Consider the following 15974-nt stretch of genomic DNA (forward strand, 5'->3'; position numbering starts at 1 on the left):
GAGCTCTGAAACTGTTACAATGCTGTATCAGGTGCTATAAATAAACAAATTGTTATATATGCAAGGCTGTTTTAACCACACTTGCATCTGAAAAGGACTGTGCCTGTTCTTACACAATACAGTTTAAGTTCAGGTGAAATTTCAAATACACCAAGGTAATTTGTGTAATTTTGGGAAGTTCGCATAACGCTTGTGATGCAAAACTTCCAAAATGAGGTCACTATGCCTCGTTGCATAATTACTCTGCATCTGCAGAAAATATTATAGTGCGGGAACCCCCGTGATCGACCGGAATGCGAGTGGCTGTCATTTGCACTACTTCTGTTTTGGGCCTTATATATTTATTAGAGCGAAATGTATCCTCATATCCACAATGGCCATAAGGATGCACTTAACGCTAAAATATAGTGCTAAATGCCATATTTACATATTGTGTAATTTCATATAATTTTCCGGAAATGTCATGTAATTACATGAAAGCAAATTTCGCACATTCCTGCTATCGATAAGCTGTCATTCTGGAACTGTATTTTATAGAGTTGAACGCAAAATTGCTAGCCACCTACAAAAGAAACATATACTTTATTTTGATGATCATTTTGTGAATCTTCCAAGGATTAACAAAGGTAATCGTGCCTCAGATCGCTTTCCAATGTGCGCTGTCTGACTCACAATGAACCATAGAACACCCAAATCTGTATCCATGGCTTTCTTAAAATGAAATAGATGACAGTGGAATGAGGGCACAATAACAATTAGACACACCTGGTTTCCCTTCCGGTGTCTCAGTCTCTTACTGGCACATCCTCAAAAAGGGGAACAACTCTGCGGTAGGTAATATTTTATGAGAGTTTGACCTTACCTCACCCACTGCATTAGACTGGAAGAACAAAAAAGGCATGTCATTTTAAATTTCTGTCCTTGGAGAGAAAGAGATAAGGGGAAGAGAGGGAGATGGAAGAGAAGTAGAGATAACAGGAAGGAAAGAAGAGGCAGATAAAAACAAGAGGAAGAAAAGAGCTATAGATTAAAACCATCCCCATTGCACCCTCTCATGTATCAGGAGCCTGATTTACGACCATTTCCCACAACCCAGTGCAGTAGATGAAGTTGCTGCATTGGAAAAAATGGGGAGAGTAGGACTGTGCCATATTTTGAAAGAAATTGTGCAGTTCTGCTCTCTCCTGATCTGGCGCACTTTGGGCTTTCTAGCGCCAAAGCAGGCACTCTTGCACCATAGTGCAAGGGTGCCTGGGTTATGGTAAGGATAGTGTTTGTGCAGGCAGGGATACCTTCCTGCACAAAAACTATTCCATTGAGGCTTTCTCCTCTTTGTATGTGTGCCACCTACACAACGCAGCACACGATGAAAGAGGAAATAATGAGGACAAATAAAGATATTTCTCCTTGTTATGCCAGCGTCGGGCAGGCGCACTTTTTTGGTGCAAACCCATGTCAACAATGCTTTGTATATAAGGGTTTGTGTCAAAATGCATAGGTGGATGCATAGAAACGACCATGCACCACCCATGGAATGCTTCCTTGATACATAGTAAAACAAGGCAATGCAATGCTCTGCATTGAGTTACTTTTTTCTGTTTACAAAACAATGCAAATTAACATTTGCTGCACTTTGTAAACACCAAAATGGATTTTGCATCAGGTATGCGTCAAAAAAGTAATGCAAAACAGAAGCAAAATCCTTGAACATTTGGACCCATATGTAGCACATGCAGCATCAGTGCAAATTGCCTTCATTGAGCACAGCAGAAGTTCAGCGAAGGTTACATTAGTGATATTTTCCACTGCAAGAAAATACAGACACAGTGCAGGAATACCTCTCCCTTCAGCACTCTTACTAGCAACTTCAATCTCTCATACTAGCACATTGTGTTTTGAAATACACTATTTTCCTGTTCAGATATTGGGCAGAAATGCCAATTCTGTTATTAACTTGTCTTTGGATACTATCTAATTTAAAGCCTTGAGATTCAACATTATCTCTTTTGTTGACAATGCCCGCCTCATTATCCCACCCTCTCAGACAACCCACCACCACAAAGACAAACTTCAAACCATGCATGACCAGCGTGTCTAATTGGATGAAAGGGAAATGCCTCAAGATCCCCACCAACAAAACTGATGTGCTGATCCCTAGGAATAAGAGCTCACCTTGGGACTTCACCTGCTGGCCCACCAAACTCGGGCCCACACCCACCCCAACCGATCACGTTAGGAATCTAGGTCTCATCCTGAATACCAACCTCACCAGTACTAGGTTAAAGCAGTCAACTCTGCGTGCTTTTGCATCCACTGCTGCTATGTGAAAACTTCAAATGGCTCCCACTGGACACGAGATGTACTGCAACGCAGGCCCTATTCACAAGCAGATTGGGCTATGGCAATGCAATGTATGCCGGCATGCCAACCTATCTTCTTCACAGACTTCAAACCATCTAGAATTCTTCCACCAGTCTCATCCTTGATCTCCGGTGCTAAATCAATACCACTCCTCAGAGAGCTCCACTTGCTCGCTATCCAAAAGCACTGCCAGTTCAAGTTCCTCACACTCGCCTTCAAGTCACTACGCAACACTGGATCCGCATACCTAAATCACTTGCTTTACTTCCATCATCCAACCAGATAACTTCACTCACCATCACTTTCACACGCACGCACACCCTGCATCTACAGAAGCAGAACAGGAAGTCAGTAATTCCGCTACCACACTTTTAAATCCTTGAACAACTTCCTTGAACACATTGGGGGCCTCCTCCTCACTTCTTGAATTTTGCAAGAAGCTGAATACCTGTCTTTTCAATTAGTCCTATTGTGGGACCATTGAAAATGCCTGTACTCCGGCCCAGCCTTACAACAACCTACTCTCACCTACCAGCGCCTGAATACCCTCACGGGTGACCAGCAGCACTCTATAAATTGACCTTACATTATATGTTACTTGCCCAGTATGTGTTGAATGTCTCATTTAACATTACATTTACAAAGATAATTTGAGTGCCAAGCTCAGCTGTGAACTTACTGTTCAACTAACTGTTAAATCCAATTCAGTTTCCATCAATCAAACATACCCGTTGTGCTCATATAAGCACAATAAACCATTTCAGTTTCATAGAAACTTCTTGTTTGGTAACTGAAACAGATGTGGGAATGCGTGGTAGGGGAGAAGGGAGAGGGATAGAATGGTAGGTTACCATGCATGATGTTTTTGACTGAGGTGTCGCAAACTTTTCCGACATTTGTAAGGAATAAAATTCTGAAGAAATTATGCATGCCATAGCAAATCCAAGAGTAAGTGAATTATGGGACTAGGGTCCCAATTACTGCTCATGGTGCATGTTTCATTTTTGCGAATAAGCATCAGAAAGCGCCAAGAGATGTCTGTACCTGCTCCACACCTTCCCTTTTTTCATAAATACGCCAAATATGTCTTGACTCATTCCACCAGCATATTTAAGTGTGCACAAACAACAACTTAGTTTTCTTTATCTATTAAATATTGCATTGTTAAAGAGAGTGCAGGCATTTTCTAGGACCTGGAGTAAATACTTTGACAATTTGAAGTGCAATTATTAGGGCAAAACTGCAAAAGGGTCATGATGTCATTTGAAAAGGTAGGTGCCCAGTTACACTAGCATGGTATGGTTGCCATCTTTGTCCTCTGACTCACCATTGATTGAAGGATAGGATGCTGAATTGTGGCTATAGTGACAGAGCTTCCTGTGTCAAATAAATGCAACACAGAAAATAAACATATAAGCAATACTCCAAAATAAAAATATACCTACATTTCACACAATTGATGATATGTACTATTAAAACTCGTCCCAATGTCTGTGATAGCTAGGATGGTGAGACAGCACAGTGGTTAAGCTTCAAAGATTGACACCTAGGGAGCTAAGTTTCAACTTTGACACCCAACTGTTAAATGTGTGATTATGGTCAAAAGACCAAGGTCCTTATTAAGTCCTTGAACTTTGGCTGCTTGTACTTTGTTCTTCCGTGGTAGCAGAGGAATGTACTCCGTTGCCCTGGCGGACTACAGCCCGCCACATTTAAGGATCTCCACATGCCTAGCAGAGATCGCCGTATCTTTGGGGAGAAACAATCGTGGTGATCATTATTCCAATATTCCAAAATAAATACATAATAAAACAGGAAGTGGTTATTTGCCTAGATGCTTATGTGGTGCAAAGTAACTCAAAGCATTACTTCAGTTTACTTACCATTAAAAGGCCCAGAGGTGCTGCACAAAAGTCAGCAGTGCCACTCGAGGAACTGTTGGTAAATATAGGCTAGAGTATTTTTACTTTTTAATTTATATTTTTTATTATGCTTATATAAATTGATTTAAAAGGAAAAAATACAGATGTATTCACAAATACACAACAATATTTTGAATTTAGGAACTTTAAATGTGCAGACATGCAAAAATACATACAAATTAAGTTTCAAGGGCCCAACTATCAAAGGCATTTTTAGTCGTGATAGTACTTTGACAAAAAGATAAAATTTGATCTACCTGTGCAAGGAATTTTCAAAACCGGACCTTAGATGCCGCAATTCGTTTACTCCCAGGTACTGTTACATGGGAGTAAATCCTATACAAACATAACAAGTGGGCACATAAAGGTGTGGTTTTACTTAAACCTTTTAAAACACTCAAAACATTTAGATTTGGGAGCATTCACATACGTCTTTATGATATCTGTAACAAACTGAAATCAGTCTCTTTCCAGTGAGGGAGTTTAACAATATAACACCCAAACCTCCATAACACTGTAATAAAAAGGATTTTTTCCATAAGGAAAAAATGTTCCCCACAGAGGAAAAGAAAGAAGAAGCCCTTCTACACTGGAATTGTACTTTTTTTTTTTTCTTTTACAATTTTGAGTTGATGAAATGGCTGTATATAAAAAAAAAAGTCACAAGACCTTCCTAGAAGTACACCTACAAAGATGTGACTGACACAACTTTCATGTCAAACTACTAACATGTCTTGTGACTAGCCTTAAACACTAAATATGCATGTGTGCATAGAAACAATCGATTTTACTTTGTTAATCAGGACCCTATATAAAGGAAATAAAAGTGTAGAAATCGATCTCTAAAATCCAAAGAAGGCAGTCGGAGGGCCTCCGAGGGCTAGCAAAGAGTCTGAGAGGTACTAGAAAAAGCAGTATGGTCGGTTAGGCTTTCTAGTAAAATAGGAGGTCCAGTTCAGGAAAGCGGATGGCAGCGTAGGGTGTCAAAGTGCCAATTACTGTCCACTGAGACACATTGAGGATGTTAACAAGCTTAAAGTGTATGTGTGGACTATCCGATGATAGCTGAGTTCTGAATGACAGTAGGAAAGAGCCAGCTGAGGGCCAGCAAGTGTTTTTCGAAATCTGGGTGAGGCCCAGCTCTTAATTTCTCAGGGTCTGCTAAGGTTCTCTCTGGCACATCTAAGGTGTACAAATGCTGCATAAAGGCTTGTTAGGGTAGCCGAGAATGTAAAGGGTAACTGAGGGTTGGAGGTGCAGACTCAATGATCCCTCTTCGGGTGTCGGAGGGATGGCAGTGGGCGCCTGCAGGCTGGATAGAGTGTATGAGAATATTCTAGGGCTGAAAGCAGGATTCTGAAAATGTTAGAGGGTCTATGAGATTCCAATAATAATAGATGCAATGTTTCAAAATACATTTGGCAAACATCCCATAATGCTGTTGTGAATTACTCACAGCACTGCTGAATATTCTGAAATTCTTGTTGGGGCAATAAATATCTCTGAACTGCACACAAGAGGGCGTGATAGGCTCAGAGAGCATCTTTTTGTCTTGGACAAGAGCTTTGCCTGTTCCTTTGTAGACGTTTTGTGCAACAATTCTGCTATACTGGTATGTTAAGGGAGGCAGGAGTAATGAGCAGGGCAGCAAAATGTGTGGGTGGGGAGGCAGGCGGCCCCAAGCAAGCTTGACACTGTCTTCTTGATGGACAGGCAGCCATATTGGGGCTACCTTCATATTTGGCGAGCCTCATGCAGGGATGTTGATGTTACTCATCAGTGACTATACCTTAGAAATTCCAATTACCCACAGTTTTAAAGCACAGAAAACCCAGATTTTCAGTGTAATTTGAAACAACACAAGCAAATCTTCACTCATGTATGGGCAGGTTTTTAGGTGGAGTTTACCTGTTAGCTAGAGCGTTCTTAAAACATTTAATGCTATGATTTTGATTTCATTTTGTTAATCAGGAATTTGAGAATAGGATTCAACAAACCACAGCTTCTGAATACTTGAAACCTTACTAGATGATGCCGCCCTCATTGTTAACGTGGAGCTAGAAACTTGCTGGCCCCTCTGCAATGTAGTGATGATTATGGATATGAACCGGGTTGTGCATTTAGATATGTTTTTTTCAAGGTATAAACTTAACCTATGGACAACAGGCATGCACAGGTTCTTCAAAGTGAGCTTGAACCATCTGGCGTCTCTTTAGAATGAGCATTGACAAGGTTTTGCCTCTGCGAAATATATTGGTTTTGTGTTTTTCTTTTTTTGAACGTTACACAACGGCGCGAGCTACTGTGCAGCATGTCCTGAAGTAAAAAAAAAAAATATATATATAAGCTATGAGGTGCCCAGTGTTTATCTCGTCTTGGTGCTTTTTTTATTACTGTAAGACATGCTGCACAGCAGCTCACGCCGCTGTGTAACGTCTAAAAAAAAAATTGACGACAATAGATTTTGCAAAGGTGAAACCTACTGGCTTTACCAATGCGTGCTTTTTTAATACAAGAGATTTTGCAGGTCTCATGCTGCTGTGATGGACGTCTTAATTTTTTTTTTTTTTTGAAGCGCTATAAAGAGATCAACATTGGGCGCATCATAGCGTTTTTTTTTTTTAACTTAAAGAAATGTTGCACAGCTGTTCGAGCTGCAGTGTAACATGTCTAAAAAACATTACCAAAACCAGTAAAGCAGCTGTGCACTGTGAGCACTAGGGAGGGGAGAAGGCGGCCTGTAGACACACTCCTATGGAGTGCTAGTTATCTAATAAAATTAAAAAAATGTGAAGGGTATAGTAATTTAAACAAAAAGCGCCATCAGAAGCATCCAGCTGCCACGAGTGTAATGAGAGGGGTACCTGAAACAGTACTTGGGCTTGTGGTCAGTCTCCATGGCATGACAAGGAAGGCGAGAAGGAGGCGTTGGCCTGTAAAGAGCCATGTGGGGGCCAACCAATGGTAAGTAATGTCTTGTGCGGGCCACGTTGCAGCCAGCCAATGGTAAGTCCAGGTAAGTAATGAGTGGACTCAAGGCCCCTTTTAAGACATAAGATTTTAAAAAAAGCGATGTGCCCGGGAAACCTAAATGTGGCCTGAAGTTTCCATAATGTGTGTGCATAAATGTACAATTTTCATGGACATCAATAGCTTTCTGCCTATCATCCAAATCTTTTTATATCGTTTTGAATGTCTATAATGTAAGCAGTGCATTAATTTTATGTGCATGTGGTTAGGAATAGGGTAGTATAGTTTACATTTTTTTTTGCTGTATTTTTTTTTTTAACCATAACCTTAAAACAATCTGCAGCCGTTCCTTCACTTGTGTTCTTTTGCAGACTTTCTGCACTGCTTACACCAGAGCCCATCGGGATTCAAGATGGGTGCTTTGATAAGTGTAGGAAGTGCATAGAGGCCATGTTGGTGGATGCCCAAAAAGTTACTGCTTCATGCATAGCACATTCATGGCCACTCCTGACTTTGAGCAGTGCTGAGCAAATGTAGTCACAGATAATGTATCCACAAGGTATACATGAATTACTCTACTATTTTGCAATTAAGCACATATGTAATACCTTTGTGCAAGCAAGATGTGACGTGTGTACAGTATGACTACGTAAGTCGGAGGAGGCAGAAAAACTGTTAGGTGAACTCTGCAAACTGACATATTTTACTCCATAACTGCCATATGTCTATGCTTGAAGTATTTTTCTTTTTTTTTTTTACTTTAAGATTACACAGATAATTCCACAGGTATTCCAGGTATGCTGTGACTATTATAATTTTCCTGGAGCATGTGCATTTGTAAATGTAACATATTCATGGGTACATGCAAACCAAAGCTGCATTTGTACCTTTTGTTTCTGCAAAATACTCCTTCTATACCCCACTGATTTTCAGATGTTCTCGCCTCATTCTCATACAGAATAGGGACTTATCCCTTGACAGTAGTTAATCTCCGCCATATCAGTGGAGGAAATGTATCTGCAAAATGCTTATCAAATACACTGAAAGTTACACATGTTTGAATTTTTGAATGTTGATCTATTTAGGAAGGGATACCCACAGTGGACTGCCCACAGACCACCGTAGATCCACTTGTGTAAAATTATGAAATGCTTTCTAAAATTGCGTATGCACAAATACCATTTGATGTAAATTAAAGTTTTGTTAATGGTAAACATGTCAGCACTTGCACATGGATAAACTTGCCTCCTTAATTTCTGCTTAGGTAGATACTGCCTTTTTTTAACTTGGTGCTTTGTGCATATTGTTATCTTTTGGTAATAGGCAGCATCCTGCCATTTTTGTAATGGGAATGTTCATTAGGTTTGGTATGTATTTATTAAATTATTCCTCTTAAAATATCAAGGCTTCCAGGTGGAAACACATATATTCCCAGTAAAGGTCCATTCATTATATTTCATTCCTTTTATAGTGAAGGCCAGGAACAATACACCTAAAGTTCCCAAGTTTGGACTTTGCTTTTTGAAACGTTGTGAACCTTCAGGTGTAGGCGCTCACGTGTAGACTATGTGAAATAATATAAGTACAGGTGCGTTTTTAATGAAGTTATAGGGTAGTTTTGTGTCCAAAGTACAGTGAACCTATGGAAAATAACTCATTTAACTTTCCCAAACTGTAAGTATTTTTGCTTAAAATTTAATGGATTACCAAATTCTGAATCCACTTTTTACACATGTGAAAATAATAAAAATACATATGTCCTTTTGGTAACCAACTATCAATCGGAACATTTTTGAGGAAGATTATATTTAACTTTAATAAAATGTAAATAAAGTTGGAATTTGTATTGTCACTGCGAAATAGTTGTAATCAACTAAACAGTTCATACGTAGCATTTCACTTATTGTGCTTGGGAAAAACTATATTGAGTATAACAGTAAAAAAGTTGGAATTGGTCGTTTTCCATCAGAATGTCCATGTGATGCTTCAGATATACACAGTGGCCTTGACTCTGAGATGACGGACATTGTGATGTCCTCACTTGTGTAATGTCACAGCTCTTGACCCTGGGCTATACCAAGTAAAACCAAAGGAATGCATTTTTCTATTTTTCAGTGTGCTGACTCGCAAGGGGCTATGACCCTGTCTTGTTCTTCTCCTTCGAACTTGGAAAATGAATGTAACCATGTAGATCTGTTTCCCTCTGCTTCTCATCGTCTTGAAAACTAAATGTTATAAATGAACTGAAACAGTGTAGATTAATGTAATGTACAAGGTCATTCAAACCGGGGAAGACAATGGAACTGCTGACCAAAAGATGTGCAAAGAATTACAAGGGAATGAAGTCACACCCGGACGTGCCACCTCTGAAGACGTCAATTATGAAGACTAATCAAAGACTTGTAAACCAATATGGAGTGAAGATTAGGATTACTTAATGTACTTTCTGATAGGTTAAAGATAGTAGGGTATAGTAAATGTCCAACAGAATTTTGGGGGAATTTACTACGAAAAAGGGATAAAAACCCATGTCACAGGGAGGTCATTTAGGTGGGTAAGGGAATGCTATTGATTTTATCCAGAAACTCTGTCACTCTGTTTGGTGACTTGAGATTTTATTAAAACCATCCTTGCCTTCAGTTTGTCCATTTACACTTCCCTCCTTATGAGGGAAGTGCCCCTTTTTGCCCCTTAGCTGAGTTCTGATTGATGGCGATTTGACTGATGTCCTGAAGACGAAGACTGAACCTGTGCGCTGACCTAATCCTTGGAGGGTAATTATGACAATGCATTTGGAATTTGTCTGTTGCTTTTCCTTTCTAGGTACCAACTGCTTACTTTTGACAGAGACCTTAGCTAAATGTTTTCCAAATTGGTGTTCTAAATTGTTTTGCATGAAGCCCAACATGCTAATGCTAATCAGTGGTTAGGACAGGGGTTCACCTAAACTGATGCAACTAGACAAACGACCAAGACTATGCTTTGTTGAATTGACGCAATATTGACACTCTGCCAATCTTGATCTATGTTCACGCCGTGTTATGTTCTGATGTTTGTGATTCTCGCTTTAATGAAATCTTATCAAAGTTGCCATATCGTGACTATGCTATTATGTTTCTTGGTGTTGAGATTAACGCATTTGCTCCTAGATTGTAATTAATAGGGAATAAAAATTCATAAAACTTTACTAAACCCGTGTGGTTATTCATGGCTGAAAGGTCATGGTAGCGTCATTTGAATTGATTAATGACTTTGACTAAAGTGAAATGCATTGTCGTGATAAATATTGAGGACATTATTGATGCATTGATTAATATATTGATTCGCTATCTCGTCCTACGGTGTCTCCCAACTGGGTCAAAAGATTCATTGGCCTAAAACGAGTCCTGATGTGAAATAAATTATCATAAAGGGATGCGTTAGCAGTAATCAGCTAAACAGTTCATATGTAGCATTTCACTTATTGTGCTTGGGAAAAACTATATTGATTATCAGATTGAGTATAACAGTAAAAAAGTTGGAATAGGTCGTTTTCCATCAGAATGTCCATGTGATGCTTCAGATATACACAGTGGCCTTGACTCTGAGGTGACGGACATTGTGATGTCATCACTTGTATAATGTCACAGCTCTTGACCCTGGGCTATACCAAGTAAAATCAAAGGAGATCCTTTGGTATGTGAAGAAACTGGGTAAGGACTTATTAGGAGCACCGAGATTTTCAGAGACAACAAGATGGAGGCCCTCGTGACCTCCTCTCCACAACCTTGCACTGGCATACCGACTACTGAGGAGTTAGCTAGTCAGGAGCCTCATACTTATGAAATGTCAGGTAAGAAAGATCCTCATCATAGCTTGAAACGTGATTAATCGGGAAAGATACAGACGTAACAGCACATTATCACACTGCTGCCTGTTTGAGTCATTCATACTAAATTTTCAAGTCCTGAAATAATGGTAGGAAATGAGTTTGATCGCAGTTGGTTGAGCAGACCCTGATTTTGTTCCCGTCTGAGGGATGAGACACTGTTGTTTACTCAGGTGGCCTCCATTCCAGCACCAGGGTCTGCATGTGTCAGGTTTGTTACAGTTTTGAAAACAGTTGATATTTACTTGGCTGCTCTCAAAGTGTTTATTGTCACTGTACAGTTTGTTTTTTATTTCATAAAATTACAACTGCTCAAATGACTTTTCAGTACTGTTTTTATACAAAATAAAAGTAAATTCAAAATGGGTATTCATAAATTAACTTTTTTGTTTTCTTTTAACATTTACTTCTTTTTAACCTTCGACCTTTCAAATAGATGGAAACCCACATATACCCATTGCTTTTTTCTTCTTCTGGAAAGTGTTGATTATGTTTTCCAAATGGTGCTGAGCTGGTAACTGCTAAAGGAAATGCGGTCTAGTGACTAAGTTTGCAACGTTAGAACCTATTTGGGAACATGGGTAAAGCTCTTAATCCTCCAGTGACCAAAATAGCAAATACTTGTGTATTACAATGTAAAGGTAAATCTGTTAAATGTACTTGTGCTTTGTTATTGATGTAGTCTAAGGATTTACTTCCTCTGGGATCTGAGGCAATGTAATAACTGTTCAAGGCTGTCAGACAAGTGTCTTGAATGATTTCTTTCAGTAAATAAAGAAGGAAAATTAGTATTTTTTAAATTCCAGTATGACTTTCTGCATTTGTTTTGGCTCTACCTTAAAATCCGAGCACAAGGAACAAAGTAAATCTTTATAAAAAAAATAGTGTCAGATACCCACCTCGATAAAAGTATTATGTGTTTTAGTTTTCAGGTATTATGATTTGTGACACAAGATTCTTTTTGGATAGTGAAAGTTTGTTGCTAAAGAAACTGAACAGTAATGTCGTTGTTGGTTTGCTTTCCTCCGGTGTTGTGTTTTTAGGAGCCTGCACCACAACTCCATTACAACCATCAATGAGCCCAAGCTACCCAAGTGGCCTTTCTCATCGAATAGAGTTCTGCATGGACAGCTCTCAGGCAGTAGAGTCTTTCCTAGCTGCTCTGCAAGTGATTCCAGGGACTTCTGTTTATACTCTCCCTTCAAGGTGAGACACAATGTATGTCCTTCCTACCACGTACTATAATGATAAACCTAAATCACCATCCTGCAGGGCATATGTTTGTATTGATGGCCAGCTGAAATGTTAATTGATTTTGATGTGATATAATGCAATTTGGCAACAAGAGTATTTAGATACAATAAAATCAAATGTGCAGGTGGTGGTGTCGGCAGTATTGTGCTCCATAGCCAGTTAGATAGAATACAGCTTTACCTGAGGAACCCTGTATTGGAGAAGCAAAATAACAAAAAGATCTAGTCTAGTCTAGGGCCACAGATGGCTCATATGAGGCAAGGGGGAGCACATGCTATGCATCTGTGCCCTCAAACAGGCACCAAAGTCAACAAATTGCTTTCCATTGCTTGTCTACAATATCAAACTATAATTTAGAGATCTTTTCTCACCCCCTTTATTAGTGTGACTAGTTCTGCCCAATAAAGATTTCCTCATGGGCACATACACCAGATATGGACGAGCGTTCCTTTCTTCTGGCATGCCTGCCAGCACAATACCGAACCTCCGAACATTGCCCTCAATCTGACCGGGGTCAGGTACAAACAGGTTAAGATTTTGTACATGTGTTTTGTATTGGGTACAAACTGAGATTTGTGCAGGCCTGGCCCACATTGCCTCTCACTTCTCCTCAAGCATGGTGAGATCTAGGGCAGTACTTCCCAAACGTTTTAGAACCACGGGCCAATTTTTAGAACAACGGACTTTCGCAACCCACCTAGCTTCAATGGGCATTAGGCAGGCCATTTTTTAATGAAACTAAAGCATTGTGTGGTAGCACACTGTCATTTACAGGCAGAATATTTTCCAGTGAAATAGCCACTAAATTTGCACAGTCTGCAGTTTTACTGTTAAAACCATATTGTTCGCAAATTATAATGTTTGGAAATCAGGTTTCTCTGAATGTTTATCATTTGTGCATTGCTATGTAAAATGTCTTGATTTTTTTTGATCATATTAAAATCTTTGTTTCCATCCCACTTCAGAATTACAAAAGAATGTGCTTCATGTTTGCCTTTCTAGCTGCTGAATATGTACACTTTATTTACAGGTGTAGGAGGCTGGACTGGCTTGTAGTGAGTACCTAGGGGTACTTGCACCTTGCACCAGGCCCAGTTATCCCTTATTAGTGTATAGGGTATCTAGCAGCATAGGCTGATAGATAATGGTAGCTTAGCAGAGCAGCTTAGGCTGAACTAGGAGTACAGTACCACTTAGTGTCATATGCACAATATCATAAGAAAACACAATACACAGTTATACTAAAAATAAAGGTACTTTATTTTTATGACAATATGCCAAAGTATCTCAGAGTGTACCCTCAGTGAGAGGATAGGAAATATACACAAGATATATATACACAATACCAAAATATGCAGTAATAGTCTTAGAAAACAGTGCAAACAATGTATAGTTACAATAGGATGCAATGGGGACACATAGGGATAGGGGCAACACAAACCATATACTCCAAAAGTGGAATGCGAAACACGAATGGACCCCAAACCTATGTGACCTTGTAGAGGGTCGCTGGGACTATTAGAAAATAGTAAGGGTTAGAAAAAATGCCCACCCCAAGACCCTGAAAAGTGAGTGCAAAGTGCACTAAAGTTCCCCAAAGGACAAAGAAGTCGTGATAGGGGAATAAGGCAGGAAAGACACAAACCAACAATGCAACAGCGATGGATTTCCAGCCAGTCGAGGGTACCTGTGGAACAAGGGGACCAAGTCCAAAAGTCACAAGCAAGTCGGAGATGGGCAGATGCCCAGGAAATGCCAGCTGTGGGTGCAAAGAAGCTTCTACTGGACAGAAGAAGCTGAGGTTTCTGCAGGAACGCAAAGCGCTAGAGATTTCCCCTTTGGAGGACGGATCCCTCTCGCCTTGGAGAGTCGTGCAGAAGTGTTTTCCCGCCGAAAGAACGCCAACAAGCCTTGCTAGCTGCAAATCATGCGGTAAGCGTTTTTGGATGCTGCTGTGGCCCAGGAAGGACCAGGAGGTCGCAAATTGCGTCAGGAGAGAGAGGGGACGTCGAGCAAGACAAGGAGCCCTCTCAGCAGCAGGTAGCACCCGAAGAGGTGCCAGAAACAGGCACTACGAGGATGCGTGAAACGGTGCTCACCCGAAGTCGCACAAAGAAGTCCCACGTCGCCGGAGAACAACTTAGGAGGTCGTGCAATGCAGGTTAGAGTGCCGTGGACCCAGGCTTGGCTGTGCACAAAGGATTTCCGCCGGAAGTGCACAGGGGCCGGAGTAGCTGCAGAAGTCGCGGTTCCCAGCAATGCAGTCTGGCGTGGGGAGGCAAGGACTTACCTCCACCAAACTTGGACTGAAGAGTCACTGGACTGTGGGGGTCACTTGGACACAGTTGCTGGATTCGAGGGACCTCGCTCGTCGTGCTGAGAGGAGACCCAAGGGACCGGTAATGCAGCTTTTTGGTGCCTGCGGTTGCAGGGGGAAGATTCCGTCGACCCACGGGAGATTTCTTCGGAGCTTCTAGTGCAGAGAGGAGGCAGACTACCCCCACAGCATGCACCACCAGGAAAACAGTCGAGAAGGCGGCAGGATCAGCGTTACAGAGTTGCAGTAGTCGTCTTTGCTACTATGTTGCAGTTTTGCAGGCTTCCAGCGCGGTCAGCAGTCGATTCCTTGGCAGAAGGTGAAGAGAGAGATGCAGAGGAACTCGGATGAGCTCTTGCATTCGTTATCTAAAGAATCCCAAGAGACAGAGACCCTAAATAGCCAGAAAAGAGGGTTTGGCTACCTAGGAGAGAGGATAGGCTAGCAACACCTGAAGGAGCCTATCAGAAGGAGTCTCTGACGTCACCTGATGGCACTGGCCACTCAGAGCAGTCCAGTGTGCCAGCAGCACCTCTGTTTCCAAGATGGCAGAGGTCTGGAGCACACTGGAGGAGCTCTGGGCACCTCCCAGGGGAGGTACAGGTCAGGGGAATGGTCACTCCCCTTTCCTTTGTCCAGTTTCGCGCCAGAGCAGGGCTAAGGGGTCCCTGAACCGGTGTAGACTGGCTTATGCAGAAATGGGCACCAAATGTGCCCATGAAAGCATTTCCAGAGGCTGGGGGAGGCTACTCCTCCCCTGCCTTCACACCATTTTCCAAAGGGAGAGGGTGTAACACCCTCTCTCAGAGGAAGTCCTTTGTTCTGCCATCCTGGGCCAGGCCTGGCTGGACCCCAGGAGGGCAGATGCCTGTCTGAGGGGTTGGCAGCAGCAGCAGCTGCAGTGAAACCCCGGGAAAGGCAGTTTGGCAGTACCAGGGTTTGTGCTACAGACCACTGGGATCATGGGATTGTGCCAACTATGCCAGGATGGCATAGAGGGGGCAATTCCATGATCATAGACATGTTACATGGCCATATTCGTAGTTACCATTGTGAAGCTACATATAGGTAGTGACCTATATGTAGTGCACCCGTGTAATGGTGTCCCCGCATTCACAAAGTCCGGGGAATTGGCCCTGAACAATGTGGGGGCACCTTGGCTAGTGCCAGGGTGCCCTCACACTAAGTAACTTTGCACCCAACCTTTACCAGGTAAAGGTTAGACATATAGGTGACTTATAAGTTACTTAAGTGCAGTGTAAAATGCAAGTGAAATAACGTG

General features: G+C 41.3%; 1 protein-coding gene across 3 annotated transcripts in view; it reads left to right on the plus strand.

The window, feature by feature from the left end:
- Nucleotides 1–15974, plus strand: part of NIF3L1 (NGG1 interacting factor 3 like 1) — a 179298-nt gene that overhangs the window by 39633 nt on the left and 123691 nt on the right. For all 3 annotated transcript variants that reach the window (XM_069244286.1, XM_069244287.1, XM_069244284.1), the window contains exon 3: nucleotides 12165–12327. In XM_069244286.1, the coding sequence (XP_069100387.1) occupies nucleotides 12165–12327 (163 nt within the window). The remainder of the gene's footprint in view (nucleotides 1–12164; nucleotides 12328–15974) is intronic.

Source organism: Pleurodeles waltl, chromosome 7 (genome assembly GCF_031143425.1).
Source record: "Pleurodeles waltl isolate 20211129_DDA chromosome 7, aPleWal1.hap1.20221129, whole genome shotgun sequence".
In the NCBI taxonomy this organism is placed as follows: Eukaryota; Metazoa; Chordata; class Amphibia; order Caudata; family Salamandridae; genus Pleurodeles; species Pleurodeles waltl.